Raw genomic sequence first — 22,874 nt, 5'->3', positions numbered from 1 at the left:
CAGTAGCCAAAAAAGCTCCATCAAGTATTTTTTAGAAAAGGTGGCAAATGAACAGGTTCAAAATGGGCCCGTTTCCACACATGGATTTAGTCCTAGACAGCGAACCTTTTTTTCTCTTTAAACTGGGACTCAGCTGAATGACAAACAGATAATGAGGCCAGATTAAATTACTCATTTTTTATTTCAGGTAGTGCTTTAGGTCACTTTAAGGCCATACATATGCAATATATTCTTTTTCCTTAAACATATTAAACACATAGGGTGTATTTCTTTTATGCTATATGGGATAATGACCCACAGCCATAAGTATGGAAAACAGAGAGTATAGAAATTTAAGAAACTGAAAAAAACTGAAATAAATTTGCAAATAAAAAGGCTGGTACAGTGGTGCAGTAATCAGCACCAGCGGTTAAATATCTGTCAGCCCTGCGATGCAGTTGCAGCTTGTCTGGGGTGTACCCTGCCTTTCACCCTATGACTAGGTAAGTGGAAGACACTTAAAATGCTTTGCACTGAGACTCAGTAGGTCTGGTGCTTTTGAATAGTGTACAACCTTTCAACCTTGATGCCAAAGGGCTTAAAATATGCAGACAATATTAATATAGTTTAAAATGCCATAAAAATGTAGAACAGCTATGTATAGGCTCTACTCTGCTAGTCTCTATCCCATATTGCTCTACCTCTGTATCTCGCGGCTTTGCCATCATACGTCCTTTTGTCATTTAGGTTTCTAGTGCCTGGATGATAACCAAGCTCTGCTGATGAATGATGAATGTTACAATAAGCTTCCCAGAAAGCCTTTTTTTGTAAAAGCCCCTGAACATTGTCCTTAATGGACAGACACCAGTTACTTTAATAAACTGTATATTTACATTTGCTCCTCATGTTCAACTACAATCAGAGTAATTTAAACATCTGCATGTTCAGAGAACACAGGTATCTTTTACTAAAAACCAAAATGTGATTTTAACTTTCTATCAGAATTAACCTTTAATAAATCTAGTTTCAGGGAGTTAAGCAGTTGGTGTGCATTCGTTGTCTGGTTGTAATTTGCTTCTAAGAAACAAGCTTACTCGTAAGTTGAAAAGTATCTGTTCAAACCACCGGCTTCAGATTTTGCAGATCTATTGCTGAGCACCTGAGTAAAATTTGGAAAGCAATTCTCATATTTCAGCTTGAGTTACCAGTGAACTGACAGCTCCCTGGATCATCCAAAGCTGGACATGTTTCATTTTTGTATATATGTTTTCTCTTTAATTTCCTGTGACAAATGACTTCAGCGACACATGTTTGAGTTGTGCTCAAGAAAGATGCTCAGCCACATTGTGAGCAGGCACACACATTCAGGCAGTCCCCTTTTTAAACGGCCCCCTTTTCAAAAAAGGAAATTAATTATTCAGTGCGTTTGATTTGATACAATACTATAAATTCAAACTAGGAAAGAAAAGAAAAAACTGGCTAGGGTTAACAGGAACAGGAGCTGCACGAGCTAAAAATGATATTCTTACGTACACTCACCCCCTCACTCATAAAACTCAACATGTACTGATTTCACATCATTAGTTTTTATAATCCTTTTCCACTTTAATGAACACCAACTGTATTTTTTAACAAAAACCCCAAAACAAAACAAAAAAACCCCAAAAAACAACAAATGTTCCAAGGGAGGGGGCGGGGTCTCGACAACAGGTTAGACGACTCGTTGGTATGTTTCCAAAAAAACACATCAAATTGTAAATTCTATAATAGATATACTCGTTCAACAAGTCTGTGTAATCTGTCACATTAGATCCATTTGATGTTTATGAGGAAGTCCCCTATGATCACCGCTTCAGTGCTGAATATTTACTGCAAGACCGGTTTAAGGCTTCCGAGGTCGACGGCAGGGTCAACGTCGATGTGTCGTGCCCGCAAAAGTCCGAACTGGGTCTCGCTGGATTCTCAACCCTACGGAGAGGCGTTTCAGGATTTTACTTCAGAAAGAAAAGGCCCCGGTAAGTAGTGTTGTGATCTTTTTCTTTCCTTGTCCTCACATAACAGGATTATCGCAACATTTAAATATATAACTGCATCGCTTTTATAAAAACACGCCTGGACCGTCATTTCATTGTGGGAGAAGGACAAAGAATCTGGATGATTTTAACTACACAACCTCTGCTCAACACAAACAAGCTTGAGGTTTGTTTGTTTTTTCTTCCTGGGGGGAGTGGAAACAGGTATCCATGAACCTTTCCATTTAATTCTTTGCTAGGAATACTGGCAACAAAAACAAAACAACTTAAAAATAAAATAATGCTTGCATTATACAATTTATAATGTAGTACCATGCTAGCGTTGCTCACCTCGTCCTAACCATTTATTAGCAATGTAGAATCAGTGCTGTTGGAAACTACAACACACACTATGGTTATTAACCCCATTCTGCCCAGGTTGTTTTTTTTAGTTTACCCAATCACAGCGCCCAAAAGTGAAGGAAGACCAGGAGGAACGTGTGAGAGAAACAAGGATGTGGGAAAGTATCACAGCAAGGAGGACTAAGTGGTATAATTAAAGCAGCAAATGCAGGGAGGAAAAAGAAGAAAAAACAAACCTCAGACACTTCATGCATTCAGAATGGCCGACAGCAGGAAAGAGGAGGACAGGGTTCACAGTTTTCTCAGCTACGAGCCAAAGTGGATAAAGGGGTGTTTACGGGCTGGTCATGTGACCGTTAGCAGGGTTGGCGATCATTTCGAGGGTCGAGGTGCTTGCGAGACTTAAAACTTGCGTGCTGACTAACAGATGGGTCATCTGCTGATGGGCAGAATGGGGATAAAACTACATTCCTGGTCTGTCTAAACAGAATTTTGCTTGTTAACGTAAAAAGAGTCTGTGTTTCCAACACACTGTCCAATTCTTGGCTTTGTCTTCTTGTTTCTTGCAGTTTCTTTAGAGAAATGAAGCCTGCTGCAAAGTACCCTCTGGTCTCCCGCTCTGGTCTGTAGTTGGGGGTGGGGGTAGGGAGTGGGGGCGACAGGGTTGGTAGTTCAGACAGGGGGTGCTTTGCGCTGGAGTAGATACTGGTGGATGTCTTCTGCGTCACGCTTAAGCCAGGCGGCATTGAGGAGGATGTTCTCACAGCACTGCTGCACGGTACGCTCGGCCGCTGGCGCCGGGTGACTCTCAAAGAAACTCTGCAGGGACAGAAAGGAAGGAAACCCTTAACCCCTGTTGCATCATATCAGTAACAATAACACCACATCAGATTAATAAACTGAATTTACAATCACACTGCAGAATCTAGATAATAAAGCAGAACCTCCTACAAAGAATAACATTGTATATAAAGTGGAGTTTCGATTTCTTCATGAACCACTTTTACAACCTCCTTTTGGAATTCTATCTGCATTTCTCTCATGTGCCAACATTTTCCATAAGACTTCCAGTTTCCTCATTTAGAAATCTGGACTGGGAAAATGCTTGTGTATTCGTAGCAGTAGGGTTTAAGTTGCTCAGGGCAAACAGGCAGAGACAAGCAGGCAACGAGTAAAGTAGCAGCTGGCAGAGTGAAGTGGGCGTGCATCGATTTCAACTACAATTCCACTTAGAGCAAATAAGCAACTAATAAGCAACTACCAAAGACACCAAAGGATGCTTTGTTTGTTAAAGTTAGATGGAAATATGATGGGGTGGGAAATATCACATGGAGTAACCCACACTGTTTTCTCAAAATCTGAATTTTTGCCTCATACTCAGAGCCACAGACCCTGACTTCAGGACAGGAATTTAATATTTTAATCACCTATCAGCCTTTTTGGGTCAAAGTCTAACCTAAAAAGCTGGATTGGTCATCAGCGGCAAGGATCCAATCATCAATCCTGTTGGGTTTTTTTCTCTTTGTTTATTTCACCACACAGTAGAAGTACAGCTAAAACACTTTGAGTAGAAAAGCAATGCACAAGAACCATTCCCTGTACCATTCATTTCCTAACTTGGAAAATTAATATAATTTAATTAAATCCCACAAGAGGGAGCGCTCACCTTGACTTCCACAGCCATTTTATCAATAGCAAATCCATCGACTGTGAGCTGCAAAGACACACGAATAAGACAAACGTGAGCAGACTACAAACAAATAAAACGGATGTCATTTTTAATTTTGTTGTACCTGTGACAATGACAATAAAGACATTTTGATTCTGATTCAAATATTTGTAGCCTGACCGAACACAAACTCCAAGTTATGAAATAAAACATAAAAGCATAGACACGCGTGTGTGTGTGTGTGTGTGTGTGTGTGTGTGTGTGTGTGTGTGTGTGTGTGTGTGTGTGTGTGTGTGTGTATTTTACAGTGAAATAACCAGAAAACCTCAGGAAACTGTAAACCTCAGGCCCTTTCTCTACCTTGATAAGCCTTGATATGAGAAATCCTCCCTGGTAGCGGTTATAAAGTTCCTCCCAGTTATCCTTGACAAACTTCCAGGCAGCTTTCCGTCCTTGTTTACTGCTTCCTGCCACTCCCCCGATTACTGAAACCGTGTCCTGGGGACGAACGTCTTCCTGTTGGGACGGGAACATGCAGAGAGAACTAAATTAGCTGCTGTGGTATTTGACAGAAGCCATGTTGGCCTCCATCACACTGCAGCTGGAGAATCATCAGACTTTTCTACAACTCCTTTAAAGCTGTAACAAGAAAGCACAACATCCAATTTTATCGGTCCACCGTCAGTTTTCATGTAAAGCAGCTTTAACTGTAACGTCCTTTAGTTTTGAGCTGACAGTAACTTCAGCACTGACAGGGACTTAAAGCCAAATGCAACACTTTTCTAAAGCCAATACTCCAAATTTTACTCACTCTAATCTATAAGTTGAGTCACACTAAAAACACGACTCAGGGTTACATACGAAAAAGCTTGCAGAATAAAAACACCCCTGGGTCTTTTTATTTGACCATGATTGCAAGTAAACGCCATTCCTTTCTTTTCCTGTATCCTGAGAAATAAAACTACGCTTGAGAGCCGGCAATTAAACGGTCTTATGTACCGAGAGGGCAAAGTTGAGCACTTTCTGGATGAGATCAGGGGCAGAGATGGCTCCGAGAACTCGCTCGATTCGATTCTTCTCCTCTTGCATGTCTGCTTGCTTGTGGAGCTGAGGGAGTAGTGACAAAGACACAATGTGACCGTGAGTACCCAACTACAGTCACTCAGATCCAACTCCTTTGGTGCTAAATGACACAGAGTACGTCACTCAAAGCTTCACAGTGTAAGATGGAGACATGATGTAGTTTTACCTTCAGCATCGTGTCCAGTGTAGCACTATCTCCATGCTTCAATACTGTTAGATACACCTGTGGGCAAAAAGATGCTTCGACATTATCCTTTAATAACGTTTAACTGAATTACACTGTAGTATGGTGATGCTGCTATACTGTATTTTGTTGGGCCTTCAAGGTTTTTTCCCATCGGCATGTATCTTCTAATCACTTTCAATCAAATGAAAGCTTCTGATCCCGTCTGAGATAAGCACCTACAATCTTACCCCTTATAAAGTGACGTTTTTACCAAAGATCAGGTGACCTAAGGTCATGTGACCAGCACTTTATTGAAATTCTACCCAAATCTTCACAATCAAACCTCGCCAGTGACAGTGGCGTCGTCTTGGAGGTCAAACATACCGTTTTCCTCTCCTTACAGAACACACCTCCTGTACTGTAAGATGCTTTATATGTACAGTGCATGCTCACGACAAACAGCGTTTTTTTAAAATACCGTTGGCTCTGTATGATGTCACAGAGAATAGACGTTGCTAATAAAAGGTCATCATGAGCACTGTGGACTAAAATTAAGACTGCTCGTTTCATGCTGACATGCTGGGGAGTGCACTATAAAACCAGATTAAAGCCAGTTGTCTGTGTGAGGAGAGCGGCTCTGTTTTTACCTGGTTAAATCCTCATGGTAACTTATGCTGAACATGTAACCTTGTTAGGAGCAAGTTATGTTCAGAGTTTCAGTTCAAAGTTGGCTGGAAGAGCCCAGTTTCACTAATTCTTTGATTTACAGCATGTTTCAAGTACATTTATTTTATTGGTTGACAGTTTTCTCTGTGTATGTTCTGCTATAATGCCTAATGTGTAAGAGACAGCAGCAGATTAACATAAAGTATAAAAACATGTGTTTCAAAAATGTAATATATGCATGTTTAAGTAGCATATAGCTTCTCTGCTGGGGGATACCTTTTATTTGCCCAAGTTGTTAAGCCATACCAAGCTAAAGAGATTTCCAGAGTTACAGACTTTAAAATAACAAAAGCCCCTTTTAATACGAGGCGCAGAGAGCCTGAATTATGAAGCTCTTCTTAACAGCTTGTTGATAACCATCATCTCCAAATGGGTTTTAGGTTTTGTCGAGCTCACTCGCTCAAAGACAGCGCATCTGTGTTGAGTTTCCTTCATAATATAGAGCTCTGAGGGGCCGCACCAACGCTCAGTATGAGATAAATAAGGCTCAAAGTTGAACTGTCAAATAGTTATTCTAGTAGAGTCAGCATAATATGGAGTTAGATATAAGCACAACATATGAACTACAAAAACAGAGGAAGGCTCATTTATAGATAGATTTGGGGTTTTTCACTAGTTCTTGCCACAGTCAGTGTGCAAATGACTGACTGGAACTGCCAACTACTACAGACTTACATAGTGTGTGTCCGCAGGCTATTTCACTGAGTAAACAAGCCTAACATACTAAAAAAAGAAAAAATAATGGTGGAAGAAGATCTTCAGCTCAAGCAAGACCCGACTGCAGCCTCATGTCCACATTTTAAAATCTGAACTTTTTTGTTTTATTAATCTGATTTATTTTTTAGCAAATTGAAGCAAAACATACTGATCAGTGTGAATACCATCTGACACTGTTCGTTGCCAAAGTGCCTGCACAAGCTCAGCTTACCGGACTTCTCAGGTCCGCAGGTAAAACCTGCTTGCCATCCACGTGATCCTTGAATCTCCGCCGGGCCTCTTCCAGTGTGGGTTTGTGTCCTGCCTTACCCAGTTTCCCCAGAACCAGGCTTCTCAACAGAGCATCCAGGTGACCTGTAGCACACAAAAATAGCCCTTAGGTTACTCCATTACTCATGGACAGAGCTTTTTCACACTAATTTCAGTCAGTCATCTTATCCGACCTGTCTCCAAAGCAGAAACAGTGGAAACAAACAGTTCCGAGTTATATATGGTTCAGTTCAAGTAACCGAAAAGCTCATCTGATAACAGGGTAGCTTCTCTCATGGCCTAAAAAAAAGAAAAGCTTTTTTTTCTACTGCTATTTTGTACCAAAACGTTTTCAAGTTTGAAAATAAAGGTCAAATATTTTACTTTCCTACTCTCTACATTCCTCCTGCACAAGACTACTCTCAATTTTAATATTAATAACAAGAAAGGAATGGAGCGGCTCTAAGGAAGATGTGAACACCTTGAATGCAATCTCTCTACAACGCCTTCTCACCTTCCCCCGGTTTACTGTCCCAGCCGAGCTTGAGGCCAATGGGAGTAAAGAGGTCCCGGATGAACTCCTGGATTTCCTCGTGGAAGTCGGTGTGGGACAGCAGAGAAGACAACACTCCCAGGTTGCAGCTCAGGTCACTCCACACTGTGTAGTTGGGCTCATTGACAAAGGCTTCCATCAGCTTCAGCACCTCCACTGTGCTGATCATCCCTGCACGAGACTGAGGCCACAAATCAATTAGAAACGAAAACATCCCGGCAGGATGAAAGCCTTGTGCTTCATGGTGGATGTTATAGTTTTTCAAGGTGAAAGGTTTCTGTACGAAAATTAACTTTATAACCACATTTGAAGTCTCAAACTGCAGGTGCAAAGGAAAAGTTGTGCAACAATGGTACTAACACTAACAATAAAGCATTTCATAGAAAACGAAGAATGGATTTTTTTCTAAGAAACGTGGATCCATTTCCTGAACTGCCTCAGGGTCAGAAGAAATGCTTTTCCAGTAAAGTGACTGTGTGTGGCATGTTTGAGCTCAGGGTTAGAATATGTTTCCAAAAAGAGAAGAGATATGAACAAACGAGCACTTTTTGTCACCATACGGCCATCACGTCCACATGAGCTTGTTTTTAACGTGCAAAACAATAAGTTTTAGTTTAATGAAGACGCACAAAACCTGTTGAGTTGTTCGCTTTCAAAGCAGAACAACTGAACAGATTTATGATTAGCCGCCGTTTGATCTTGTGAACATTACTCCTATCACACAGTGTCAACATCTAATTTGCCTGCAATAAAGTTCAGGAAAATTCCAATCCTTTGATAAAGCTGCAGATTGTGTAGGAGTAAAGAAGGAAGCATAAAGGTCTGATATGAATCCAAAACCACTTTGTGTTGAGCCAGTGGGAAGGAAGCAGAGGACGAATGAAGAGTTTGCCAGTGCGTTTAACTTGTTACAACAAAACCAAGTCAGCTTGGAATCAAATCACATAAAATGTGATAGCTGGGAGTTAAAGTGGGCCAGAAGAATCTGGAACCAGGTTCCAGCACCTTCAGTAATGACTATTTACATCTCATAGCCAGATTAATGTATATTACTATCAAAGAGTTCATTTTGCAGCCTGGTGTTGCTCCCAGTAACAACATGGTGATACTGGCTCAGTAATAGGAAAGTAAAGACATCCCAAGGCCAGCTTATAGCTTCAACACATCTCTGTGAGCTGATCCATCTAAAAAGCACTTTTCGTGAGCACAAACAGAATAATATCTTAGATAGCAGGTCATTTCATTTTGCTCAACAAATACCAAACAGACAATGTTTCTATGCAAGTTGCCAAAAAAGGAATCTGCTAGCTAAATGTATAGCTGCTGGATTTCCCAAAGAGAGAAAAATGGTAACGTGGGACTCAGAGGTGGAGAAAGATGTTTAAAAACCAGGAGGCTGTAATGTTATTCAAAGTAAGGACTGCTCGGGAAGTGACGATCTGTCGACCTTTGTGCATTTTGCAGTTTTTAAACATGCGGTGCTGCTCAAGTTACGCTTTTGTCAAATGTCTCGCAAACAAATTCAAGTTTAATTATGTTATTCAAAGGTTGTAGGAAATACTGTACTAGGCACTAGGTTTAGTGCAACATAAACTGATTAGTTTCCAGTAATGTGGTGAAATTTACAGATTAGCTCAGTATTCATTTAAATCCAGGGTCAGAGATATTTATATTTATCTTCAAGGTGATGATACCGAGAGTCAATCACAAATTTACTTTTTACCAGCTTTAGTGTCTAGAAGCTCAACATGAGGGCCATGTAGCTCTGGAAAAATCTGCTTCTGTCACTGACCTCTAAAAACATTGTGTTCAGAAGTGTTCACAATAATTAAGAGAAAGATACATCATAAGCCATTCACAATTTTAAATTAAATATCGATGGAGGCATACAGAGACATGCTGCTAATAGAAGTTGACAGTGTTACAAAACCGGTCATTAGAAAACACTTTTGTCTCTTTCTAGCTGAAAACGGTTGAGCTTGATTAAAGAGACAATAAATGCGCCGCTTTAAAAAAGAGACACAAAGCAGAAAAAACGAGCTTCATTAGCTAGATCTGCTCATTATTCCCAATTAGTCAGGTCCACTCTTTGATGCAACACTTCCATTATAATTTCAGATCGTGTAATACATAAATCTACCAATAAGAAACAGTTGTACTATCTGTTTTTTTCCACGTTCATGTCCCACATTTTCTCTTCACTCTTCCTGCTCCCTTGTACTGTAAATCAGGTGGCTGTTTACTCTGGAAGGGAGTGGATTTCCTTTCTACATTCACAAGCAGCCAATTACATTCTGCTGTGAACAAAATGAAGGAAATACTATTCTTTAATTGTTTTGTTTCCCAGCTGTGTGTGTGGCTTACAAGGGAGAAGAGGTCATTCTGCAGTCCCAGTCGGTCCACAGGCTGCAGGCTGAGGTCTCTGATGCCTGGGAGCAAACTCTCCAGCATGGACGAGCTGTACTGGATGCGATAGAAGCCCACAGTGCCGGGGTTGATCTGGAAAACAGCAGAAAGACAAGTCTGAGTCAGACTGTGGGAAATTTGGGCTCTTAACATTTTTACCCTTTACACTGAGTGCTGAGCCTTACACACTATCAGAATAACACACTATCAAGAGAATAATCAACAATAAGCTTGCTGTGATGAGTGAATTATTTCTTAGGTGAATAAAAATGAGACAATAGTGAACAGCAGGCCTCCAATCACTATTCTCCACTACTGACTCTAAACTGCACTGGATACCTATAGTCAGATCTAGCAGTAATGGGATTTCAACATATTGTTTGCATCAGCTGTGAAGCACTGACCCATTTAAAAGCATTTACCATGCTTACTTCCTGAGGAACTGTTAATTTGCAAGTCACATTTATAAGCAGCTGAACAAGTCCATCGTTGTCCTTGCCAATTTACACCGTGGTCATTATTTTAATGACCACACAAAAGAATAAATATAGCTGCTTAACCTGTTCCTTTGAGAGTGAACTGGGTTCACAGAAAAAGTGTTATTTGACTCTGTGATGCTTACAGCTCGTCCTTCCAGCTGACAATAAGGAGCTCAGTCTGTTAACTTTATTTCAACTTTAAAAGTTACTTTTAATGAAAAGACGACAGACTGACGCATCTTCTCTCATTAATTCTTAAACTCAGTCTGCAGCTGTTGCAAGGGTCGAAATGACACAATCGAGCAATTTACAAACAACGCAAATGACATCTTCACTCAGGTCTTACTACGCATATCTTGGAATGCACTCTGGCCTACAGGAAAATTAATACTACTGCTTCAGATATCTTTATATATGTATACAGAAGGTTATGTAAAGATAAAATATTAGACTTTTAGATGGGCCATTAGTACAACAACCCCAGAGTATATCATAGAATTTGTCATTAAAATGCTTAAAATGATACCAACACCACAAAACTTAAATTACCAAAGAAATCTAGCAGACTGTGTCAGGATCCATGTGCTAGCCAAAGTAGCCACACCCCTATTTTGAAGCGTTATTGAAGCTAAAATGCAGGGTAACCCCTGTACACTTGTCATGAAGACTGAAACCGGCAGAGGTCCAATCTGATTTTTTGCACATGGCTGTAAACATGTATCATCTGCTGCAAAATCTGGGGTTGTAACTTTTTGGCTGAAGTATTTTACCGTTTTGGTGGTGGCATCATTTTCAGTGCAGGATATTATTGCTTAGGGACCTCACCTTGATCCACTGGTCTGGGCCAACACTATTCAGAGTGATGGTGGTCTCCTGTCTGTCCAGCAGAACCTTGAGCTTGGTGCATTTGGGGTCCTCACTGGTACAAATACTAATGGGGACCATCCAGCTGGGGCAGTTTTCTTCTGTTCAGCAGACAAATGATGGAGTCACCACAGGAGGATTAGATTCAAAGTGTTTTTCTTTTTTTAGCTCATTAAAAAGCAACCTTAGGTCTACATTTAGCTAGCTAGCTACTTTCAGCTGTTCCCTTGTTACAAGGGATTCCCACAACAGGCAGCTACACATTTTCTTATTCAGCACATTTTTGAGCCAGATACACTTCCTGACACAACCCTGAAGGGGTTGGAATTGAACCAGTGACCTTACGCTTGCTAACCGAATCTGTTAACCACTGCATCTAATGGATTTGGTAAATCCACATTTTTGGACATGTCCGTGACAAACACTCACCATTATGTGGTCCACTGGCACAGAACTTCTTCTGCGATATCTTGAGGACGCAGTCATCACCTTGCTAAAAATAATATCATGAATATCACAGTCAAGGCACGCATGAATGTCACAGCAGAAAAGAACCAAACGCTCAACTAGAAAACTGTAGGTGTAGAATGAATGTGTTCATGTCACTGTGTTGGTTTAGGCCAACAAATATAAGTGCATGACCTGAGTCAAACAATCAGATTAGACAGCTCACCTGTTCCTGGTCGACGGCTATTATGGGGAAGCCCATTTGCTTGGTCCATGAGCCCATCACTGCAGCAATGGGTTTCCCACTGGCCTGTTCCAAACAGTCCCATAGGTCCTCTGTGGGAGACAGGAAGAAGTCAAAAGAGTGACTCCACACAACAACTTGACGTAAAGGGGAAGTATTTCCTGCATGTGCGCTCACCTGTTGATGCATTTTTATGTTGGAACTTCAAAAGATAGGCGTTCATTCCTTTCCTAAAGTCCTTCAACGAAAGAGAAAGACAAGTACATTCATAAATATTAAACATCAGACTGGAAACGACGACAGATACCACATCAGACAACAAACCTCATCTCCGATGTAGTTGTGCAACATGCGAATCACAGATGCTCCTTTGCTGTAGGAGATGGCATCAAAGATTTCATCGACCTCTGATGGATGGCCCACATTCACCTTGAGAGCAAAACACAAAACCATAAGTGGGTGTTACAAAGCTGACAGAAGGCCATACACAGCAACACACACAGACCTTAATACATCTAATTTTATCTGTCCTTCAACACACTCAGTAATTAAGAAAACAGGGCTCTAGAGTGCGACCAATTTGGTCGCAAATGCGACCAAATTTTTCAGTGGTGCAACTAAAAAAAAAAAAAAGTTGGTTGCACCTGTGCGACCAACTGTTCAGGTAGCAAAAAAAAAAAAAAAAAAATCTGCAACCTTCCCTGTGGTCAACAACAGACACACATTTTGCCCCTATCGTGGACTAAACCAATCAGAGATAGTAAGGGGCGGGACCGCTCTGATTGGCCGTGGTCCAGTTGAAAGTGCAGGTGGAAGTGGGAGGTGAGTAGCTTGAATAAAGCGATATCAATTCATTAAATCCTGAATCGACTTTTAAATATAACTGTGTTTTGCCAGAAACGCCAGATTCTCAGATTAACGCTCACAAAACCATTTCAACAACCAAACAGCAGATGAGAGCAGGTACACGGACTCCACACAAAGACGTAAACACAGACCGACGCATCAGAATCAGCTTTGTCTTTCTCAGCTTTCTCACCCGCCGGCCCGCAGACGGACACGCTGTCGGAGCTCAGCGATTCTGATGCGTCAGGTCCGCGCTGTGATTACATCTTCTTGCGCTGATTCTGAGCTGCAGGTTTTGTCTCTCCAACCAAAATTCACCGAGCCAGCAGCAAAAGAAGCAGCAAACTACGCTTCACATTTGATCAATGTCGTCATGAATTTTGCTTCCACGACTATTAAAATCACACTTCATGCACAGCTCTCTCTCTCTCTCTCTCTCTCTGTACTTCAAGAACAGTTTCCCGTCTCCAATCTCTGTTTTCTGTATTATTCATTGGCTTATTGCCCACCAGTCTACCGTTGTTTACAGCGCTGTGGCTGCTGTCTTTTTCTTTTTCACTTAAATGACCTCGGACAAGAAAGCCTGTTTTTTCTGTTATTCAATACTGAATTTAAACTTTATATGCAGAACATTGTAGAATATTTTTAAGGTTATCTGCTATAAAAAGCCAGACCAGGAAAATCTCCTTCATGTTTTTCTGTGTTTTATTCTCAGTTACTTTCACACAAAGGCATCTGCTGTGATGTTCACAATTCTGATGAAGTCAGTACTGATAAATGATCAGAATTATAATATTTCTGACTGTCTGAGGCCAAGTTGAATCGAATCGGGACTTTAAAAACCAGAATCGAATGGATTATAGAAATCAGTGATGATACGCAGCCCTAGTGAGCAGCCTAGGCACCACAGACGTGGATGTAGCTGTAATAGGAAAAGAACTATTGCTCACTTTTCTGTTAAGGCCTGATCCTTCTGAAATTCATAGCCAGTGCTCTGACACGGTGGCATCAATCTTTGAATGCTGAAAAAGCACAGTGTATCCAGAAAAACACATTATATTATATAAATTATTATAAAATTTGTGTACGCCTAACTTCTTAAAGTTAGGCGTACCGGTACGCCTAACTTCTTAAAGTTAGGCGTACCGGTACGCCCATGGCAAAAAGTTAGTCTAGAGCCCTGGAAAAGATTATGTGAGTTGTGAATGTGAAATCCAGATGTTAAGGTGGGCTTACACCCTAGCGATATGGTATCAATAAAATCACTTTTTTCCTCCAAAGAGACAAAAAGTTTTTTTAAGTGACTCCCTGCATACATCTTGGATTTCAAAGCTCACCTCTATGGGATGGCTGCTGTCCAGCGCGTCCAGATCCAGAGCGCGGGTGTAGTCGGCCGAGACAAACTGAGTCCAGATGTCATATTCTGGGAAGCAGTGGTCCACACACAGATACTCAATCCAGGATGCAAACCCCTCATTGAGCCACAGATGGGTCCACCATTCCTGCACACAAACACAGACAGGCACTAAGACGAGACCGTCCTCCAAGTCCTTCAAAACTAACGGAGCACAACCAAACAAATTACAGTCGTTCCTGAAGCACGACGAGTTTCCCAAAGGTAAAAAAGGAAACATTTACTCGTTTGTTTCCCATTATGGACAAAGTTCCTTCACATCGTTGCAACTCTAGTTAAAAACGATCATCTTCAAACTGCACCCCAAAGCTACATTACCTACATTAAAGGCTAACATACGTTTGGATATCTATCAATTTATCCACCAATCATAGGAAATTCCTTCGTTAGAGCAGGTAAAAATGAAGATAACCACAACCTGTAACAAGAAGAGCTCAAGCAGGGTAGTACGTAGCTCAATAAAAGAAGCAGACCAAATTACTAGACTGTGGACTACTTCAAGCCAGAAAAGCCAATGCACTATGTTGGAGTATGGATGCACCTTCCATGGGACTCTGAAAGAAGGAAATTCCAGATTCTCCAGGCTTGGAAAGAGTAAGGCTACGTTCACACTGCAGGTCTTAATGCTCAATTCAGATTTTTTGATCAAATCCGATTTTTTTGTCTGCTTGTTCACGCTACAAATAAAATGTGACAGCAAACGCGCTCTAGTGTGAACGCTCAAAGCGCCCGCATGCGCAAAAGAAGACGTCACACACAACGCGCTCTGTTTAGACCCAGAGCAACAGTATTGTTTGACTAATGGCCCTTAATATAAAGACTTCAGACTTCATGTTTCCCAATTTTGCTTTAAGTTATTTTGTTATTTACATAATAATGTAAATAACCTAATAATGATCCTTATTACTGTTTTAGAGGAGCGGTGCTTCAAAGGATAGATTTCTGTCAGAATCTACAGATTATACAGTACAAATAAAATGTTCACGTTTCTCCAACATTGTCTTCCCAACAGTTTCACTGACATCTACACTGGATGGTCAGGAAGCGTTCACCATGTCTTCTCCGGCGCTTCTCTGGAGCTGATAATTAGCGTCTGTCTTGTGTCAGTGACGTAAAAGACGGATTTAATGCGACCTGACCGTTCACACAGCAGTCACTTTCTAAAACATAGGATATGTATTGGATTCAGCACCACATACGGAAGTGACCCAGATCGGATTTGAAAATATCGGATTTGTGCCGTTCACACTGTCACACCAAGATCGGATAGATGGGTCGCATAGGGTCAGAAAAATCGGATTTGATGCGCTTTCGCCTTCAGTGTGAACGTAGCCTAATATACACTGCCAAGGGCAAACAACGGGACTTTCTGAATATCTGGAAGCCATAGATGAACATACGGAGTGGAGGCGGAGGTTATTCATGAAAAAAGGGGGAATCCTGTCCCTATTACTTGCAAGATTTTTTTGTATCATTGTGACAGCTATGTTCATTAAATATCTGCTTTCTGTTGTATAAAAGAAAATTACAATAAAGATATGAGAAAAATAAATGATAATATTATATAATGGTGTAAAAATGACTTAATGTATTATAAACACATTACATATACAGATATTTTAAGTCATATGCATATCTATTTATACAGTATGCATAAAGAGCATGACAAAAAAATAAGTCAGGCACTACTTTTTCTAATATCTTGAGATACAAATCAAATACTTGATATGAGTTTCACATTCTTATGGAGAGTGCAGCGTCGAGACATTTTCTTAATGCCGTGAATTGAAGGACTGTGTAACCAAACACCTGAGGACAGTTTAGAGATTAAGACCAAATAAATAAGATTGACTGATTTCTCCAGAGATTTACATTTTGTCTTCTTCAACTTAGTTTATAAAATATCGTCCAGTTCGTGTTTTTGTTTTGTTATTACGCTTTTAACAGGAATACATAATTTTCTGTTCTGCGTGTGTGTAACTGGTGTCAGTTTATAGCTTTTTTTTTTACCATGGTGACCAAATTTCCAAACCACTGGTGGGCAAGTTCATGTCCAACCACCAGTGCCACCCACTGCCTGGAGGATGAGCAGGAGTTCTTCGGGTCAATGAGCAATGCCGTCTCCCTGAAAACAGCAGAAACTCGAGGTTAATACAAAGACGGCTGAAGGTCGACGATTCGTCTGCAACCTTTGCCCTCGCTCATCTGTCTACAGTCCCATCGCCTTCTGTGCAGTTTATCAAGGCACTTCAATCTATTTGAGGATGCTAGATGAATGCGGCTCTGTGCAAATCAGATAGCAGCTGAATACCTAACAGGTGGTGGCACATTCAGCTAAGCACAAAGCAATTAAAAAGCCATTAGGGCCGTCATCCATAAAGAAAAATGAGTCTAACAACTGTTAAAGCCTGATTACACTCATGTTTAATCACATAGTTTATAAATGTCAGAGCAGGCTGCAAACCACAATTTCATAGACTTCACAGAAACATTTTCAAAGTGCTTGTTTATTCTAATTAACAGCCCAAGACCCAAAGACATTACATTTACAATGACAGAAAACAGAGAGATGGAAAATCTCCCATCTGAGCCACAGCCTCTAGAAATTATATCCTGGGTGGAAACAGACTTTATCTGCTTGTAGTTATGCTATTATTACATGCCTATTCATTATAAATACTATGGACACACTCACTCTGAATTTAGCCAAGTTAAAATATCTTATTGTGTTTTGTAAAGCTTACCTGTAGGTAACAAGGCCCCAGTTCTCCATGGCACCTGAATGGGAGGAAGAAGAAAGTGTTTCAGTTCGACTTTAACCATTTCCAAACTTCCACATGTAAGAACCTAGAGCTACTCACCAGCAGCGAAATCAGCAATAGCTATGAGATCAATTTTAGGCAGCGGATAAGGAACGCTGAAGTAGTCATTGTAGAAAGGTAAGGTCTTAGTTGCAACCTGCAATAAAAAGATAAAAGAAAATAAAAAGGAAAAGCACTTGTGTTTGATTCTGTGTCAGTAACCATCCAGCAGATCCACGTCATATAAACGCTGGTTAATTTGTCTGTTTTCTCATTCTGCTTACGGACAAACTTTTTACTTCAAGGTAAAGAAATTATGCAGTGAATAAAGCGACAGGTTGGGTTCAGCTCTGTAAATGTGGTATGTTTCAACAACAGCCTTACCTCCAGGGCAAATTTCCCTTGTTCAGCCTTTCCAACCGGTGTATAGACGCGTACCATTACACCATCTGATGACTGGCTTTCCACATAGTCATATTCACCAATGACAAAAGCTACAAGGTATGTGGACATGATGGGCGTGGTGGCAAACTTGACTTCGACAAGGTTTTCATCATCTGGGTGTGGCTTTCGATCAATGACATTCTGGAGAGAAGATCGATGCAAAATTAAAAAACTAAATATTCTCAGAAGTGAATATGGCTGAAGTGTGTACTGAAAATGACTCCGTTTAACCAGCTGATTGACAAAATATAGAAGCAACGAGTAACTGACTGTATAAATCAAAACCCTTTGGTTTATCCCAAAAGTAACCCTAACACTCTACAAAAAGGGTTATTCTAATCTGTTCTATTCTGCTCTATTGCCAAGTTCACAAATAAACGATCGTCTTAAATAAATACTGAGTAGGACACATTTTGAAAGAGTTGACAGCGACTGCAGAAATAACATTGTTCTCACAACTTTAGAGGTCAAAGCAGAAAATAAACTGCAGCAGGCATGTAACACAAAAAGGTCCCGAGATGGAGTAGCCTATGTCTGTGCGCAGTTCATAATTGCATGACAGTTTTAGTCTTTCAATTAATACCATTATCCGGGGTCCTATGATTACAGTTGTCTTTCTTTTTCTTTCCATTTATTTACAACTATTTTTTATCCTTTCTACTAAAAGAAGCCATAAAAATGTCATTATTAAAGAAAGAGTGCATTAATGTCATTCGTATTAAATTGTCAGAAAGAGCCAAATTTAACTTCACGGTCACTGCCCAGATGGACCGCGTCAGCCTGGAGGGGCGCTGCGTTTGAAATAATCAGAGCCAGATGATGCTGTCTGATTCATTTAGGCTGTAAAGTCGATCAGTTAAAATAGCAGAAAACAGTATACAAAATAAACACATGATACTTACTAAAATTTCCTTATAGTGACAAAACTGTATGTATACAGTAGTTAGACTTCACACAGAGCTGTTCATATTTAGCCAGAGGAAGAGTAGACAGTGACTGTCTGCCCTCTGTTATGTAAGCTACACAGAAAAAAGAGAGGGAAAAGAAAGGAGGGAAAACACAGACATGCATAAAGGAACCCTGGCAGCAGAGAGTGACTTGGTCACTGTGGGGTCGTCACTTCCTCGGAGGGAGGAGTGGACATATGACACGTACCATATTTGACAAGGCTACTCGGTCCTTGGGAACTATCAAAGTGATGTCAAAGGTGGCTTTGATAGCTGGCTCATCCCAACAGGGGAAAGCTCTGCGAGCATCCGTGGCCTGGAGAAACAGGGGTGTGAGGGGCAGAGGGGAAAAGGACAGATTGTGAGACGAGGTGTTGGGTCCAGACGAGGCCAGGCTGTGTTTACCTTCAGATCACACACAGCCTCTCATATTCCACCTTCTGGTCTTTTTGTGTGACACCAGCTGCAACAGACTGTCACAAATAGAAACTTGAACCAACATACATAATTATCTATACACGCCTTCATTTTTGCAGAGTGACAGTCCTACACTTATTTTTAGCAGGAAACAATTCAACTGAACATTTTTGGCGTGGTCATGTAACCTGTTTCCTGATGTACAGAAACATACCTATGGCATATGCTTCTTTTAGATAAATGACAGTTCTATGTTTCCCAAACCAACAAGCTTGGCCAGTTGGAGTGACTGACGTAAGTATACAAGCATGGATGCATTTGAGCGAGTGTGGTCGAACTTCGCTCTCAAGCTCAACTTTCACTGCTCCCTTTTTGTGAACAGCTGACTGGAGTCATCATTTTAATCACAAATGAGACCCTGGCCTTTACTTAAGCTATCCCATCTTCTTAAAGCATATCGTATACACTATAAGTATTTCTTTGAAAATAAACAGAAGCAAGATAGGTACGCTGAATAGTAGGAAATTAGATCTGCATAGATTTTTTTGCACTTGTTTCACTTCAGCCGAGTGTGAAAATTTTCACTTTTTCAGCTTTTTCTTTCTCTTTAATTGTGAGTGTAGCTCCTCACGAACTCACATGCAGAGGAACAGGTGAGAGTTATGTGAAGTGAAGAAAATAGAGTTGATGACAACTTGTTAAGTTACCGTAAGTGGTGCAAGAACTGCTTCCTGAAAAATCTTAAGCCCAACATGAGAACAAGGAAAAGCACACTTGAGTGAGCTTTTCGATAGTTGTCTCACTCGATCAGTGACTGTGTTTAGCAGAAATTATCACAAGCAAATACAGAAAAACTTGGCACGCACAAAATACTTTGAGTGTATAGGACATTTTTACAGCATTTACTTTGAGGTGAAAAAGAAACAATCTGCCAAAATGCATCCGTATAAAGAAAGATCCTCTTTATCCTCAAGCTGCACCCGCTGCAGAAGAAAAGCCTGCATGTAAATTACAGCCTGATTTCCTGCACAGTGGGTTCTGATAAAGGTGTCCTGGTCAGTGTCTGTGCTTAATTGGCCAACTTCTGACAAGCAAAACTAGAGCGTATCAAATAGAACAAACTGTGAGAGACCACTCTGAATAGCAAAAACAGCCACATGACTTGCATGCCTCTGTTTTGCAACACAGGCAACTAAAGTGTTAAGCAATACACACAACTTCAAGTATTTTTCATTGAGGCCACTCACTCACCTCAAACTGTGTGACAGCAGCATAGCGAATCTCTCCAGTAGGAGATGTATATTTACTTCTATAGAATCCTTTCATTTTGTCGTTCAGCTCCCCGACAAAGTCGATCTTCAATGTGCCGAAGCCTGGGGTGACGTGCACAGAGAGAGACACACTGTTTGTACAGCCATCACCACAGGGGAGGTGAATAATAACAGTAATGATCATCTGCATGATCGTCCTTGTTGTTCTTAACAGTCATACAGACGGTTGCTTCAGAAGCAGGGACAGCCAACAGTCTCTTCTTACCTTTCTGTAGAGCACTAGGGAATGAAAGGGTGACTTTCTCATCCTCATTTTGGTAGTTAAATCCCGTCGCATTAATTTCTAAAAGGGACAAATTTTAAAAAGAAGATCAGAACATGTTGAGAACTCACGCTGTTGGCTTTGGGGAATGATGCTATTAAGAATTTTCAATCCTGAAATCAAATAAGATGGCTAGAAGTGACAATGCTATTCACAACAATGCCATTTATAAAAGCAAAAACAAGGTTTCCCTGAGTCTGACCCCCACCTTCTCCTCCCTGTGGTACAAAGGAAGCTGTGATGATGTCGATGTCAGCACAGTTCATCACAATCTGATTTGTAGCTTGTGTAACCTGTAAATATTGACATAAAACACGTCAACTTAGACTCTTTGCTGTGCCTTAATTTCTACATTTTCAGTAAATCACAGCAGCTGCATCCAAGTATCAGGAAGAGTTCAAGTTTAATTTTGGAACTACATCAATGGACCAAACCGTACCAGTGATTGTGAATTCAAATTGAACCTGTTTAGATTGCAAACACAGCAAATCTAATGTACAGATAAAAAATACAGCGTTGAAGGGAAACAATAGTTAGTGAAGGGAAATGAAAACAAAAACACAACTAGGGGACTCTGAGTTGTGTGCAAAAAGCAGACGTTAATCCCCAACATAGAGGGAAAACCACAAACATTCACAGTTTGTGGCAATGTTATTTAAGATACATGGAAGCTGAGAGTATACAGTACTTGTGTACAAGTTTGTTTGTCTACCAAATCTGAACTGGTCATTTTACCAATTAAAAAAAAGCAAACTCTTTAAAGGCATTTGGAGTCTAATTTTAATGGGCAAACCATGTCACAGTTAATCAGTTTGCATAAAAACCCAAGTTGTCCAGGATTCTTCATGGAAAAAACTGTACCTGTGCTTCGCTTTTGCAACAACACCTTATAGAATTTGCGCACAATTAATGGTTGGCTATTACGTCATGTAAACATTTGTTGTGTTGTTTTTCCAGGTTCCCTTTTGTACCAAAGGTTTGCCAGTGTCTTGTTAATCTTTTTAACAGATGACTCTTCCTGACAATGAAGCACTTTACACTACCATTAGTGGTGTAAGCACATCATAAAGCATATAAGGTTAATCTTGGAAATGGTGCATGTTTAGACAGCGTCTGTGATCTGACTTGATTGCTGTGAAAATGTGCGTTAAGTAACTGTTTACAACCAGGCGCAGGTGTTAGCACACTCAACCAACAGGTGTCTGGACAATGGGACCATTTATACACAAGTTAAACAAACAGAGTCGCTTTTTCCGTCCTACATAGTATCCAGTCTACAAAGTACAGCCATTTTATCGATAGATACAAGTGAGCACAAGATACAGTAGCAAACGTACCGAAAGGACTTTTAAAACTTTGTCATTTTACTGTCCTCACGGTTTGTGTTAATGTACAACTTCACCTAGTTCAACCGTATTAGTGGGACTGGGGTGGGAGGGGGCTACACGATGTTGCCATGATTTAGCAAACACTAGTGAGTATTGGCTGGGTGCTAGATAGCGCTCTACCAAATTCGCGAATCGCCAATTATTAAGTATCATCTTCAAAAGCAATGGGATGTTACTACGAGAGGTTACCGTCGCTGGTATTCACCAAGCTCCTCAACTTAGCGCACTGCCTGCCACTGGCAGATGGCTAACAGGTAGCTAGGCTAACATGAGAGTGCAACTCTGCGGCACGGGACTGTTGTGCTAGCTAGTCCGGATCAGCTTACTGTTAGTCACAGAAACATAACGTGGTTGTTTCTTTTTCATCCACTGGTTTAATTCGGCCAAATTGAGCCCGTCAGAACATTTAACACGTTGCAGCTTACATTAGCTAACGCGTGCAATAATGACAGCTAGTGGGCTAGTGGCTAACAATTTGTCGTAATTAGCTAGCAACTGGTAACGTTAGCTGGTCAGATTACATAACGAGATCCCCGCCATGCACAGATAAATCCATTTGTGTATCTACGGGGGTGTCGTGGTCAACATACCTCCACCAAAGCCTCCAGCTTGCCTTCAAACGTGAAGTCGATCAGGTCAGGCTTCAAAGACAAACCATAGTTGACGGGGTAAACGTCAGTAGGTAGCCGTACGAAGGGCCTCCTTTCGGGCATGGTTCCTATATTTTGGTTGCTTGAGCTCACGAAGACGGTGCTGTGTGTAATGCTGGCTATCGCTCTGAGTTTTATTAACACGGATCTGGCTACAACGAGCCTCGACAGTGAGGATTGGCAGCAAGTAGTGACTCTGGGCGAATGACAACGGAATCGTGCGGCCCAGAAGCAACAACATCAATTGAAACCCTCCCAGCACTGCCAGCTACGGATCTCTCCTCTCACAGCCCAAACAACTCCACTAACCCTGCGTCGACCTACAGACATGCGACGTCATCACGTTCCAACGTACTCACTGAGCGTGTGTGTGTGTGGTCACGCACAAACTGTACATACACGCGACAGTAATATTAT

General features: G+C 40.9%; 1 protein-coding gene across 1 annotated transcript; it reads right to left on the bottom strand.

Moving 5' to 3' along the window:
* Positions 1–194: 194 nt before the first annotated feature.
* Positions 195–22,764, bottom strand: npepps (aminopeptidase puromycin sensitive). Its single transcript, XM_085356708.1, has 23 exons — positions 22,398–22,764; positions 20,628–20,712; positions 20,363–20,440; positions 20,078–20,199; positions 18,618–18,725; positions 17,403–17,603; positions 17,079–17,175; positions 16,962–16,995; positions 16,228–16,342; positions 14,141–14,305; positions 12,282–12,386; positions 12,135–12,195; positions 11,940–12,049; positions 11,696–11,759; positions 11,228–11,367; positions 9,882–10,016; positions 7,479–7,698; positions 6,927–7,069; positions 5,273–5,329; positions 5,023–5,130; positions 4,384–4,539; positions 4,021–4,068; positions 195–3,173 (listed from the first exon to the last, which is right to left on the bottom strand). The coding sequence occupies exons 1-23, from the start codon at positions 22,518–22,520 to the stop codon at positions 3,027–3,029; spliced, it is 2,622 nt and encodes an 873-aa protein (XP_085212834.1). The 5' UTR covers positions 22,521–22,764; the 3' UTR covers positions 195–3,026.
* Between the last annotated feature and the right edge of the window lie 110 nt (positions 22,765–22,874).

Source organism: Diplotaxodon limnothrissa, linkage group LG6 (genome assembly GCF_057381915.1).
Source record: "Diplotaxodon limnothrissa isolate DT_005_m linkage group LG6, D_limnothrissa_male_GT1.1, whole genome shotgun sequence".
Taxonomy (NCBI): Eukaryota; Metazoa; Chordata; class Actinopteri; order Cichliformes; family Cichlidae; genus Diplotaxodon; species Diplotaxodon limnothrissa.
This window is presented reverse-complemented; position numbering and strand designations above follow the sequence as displayed.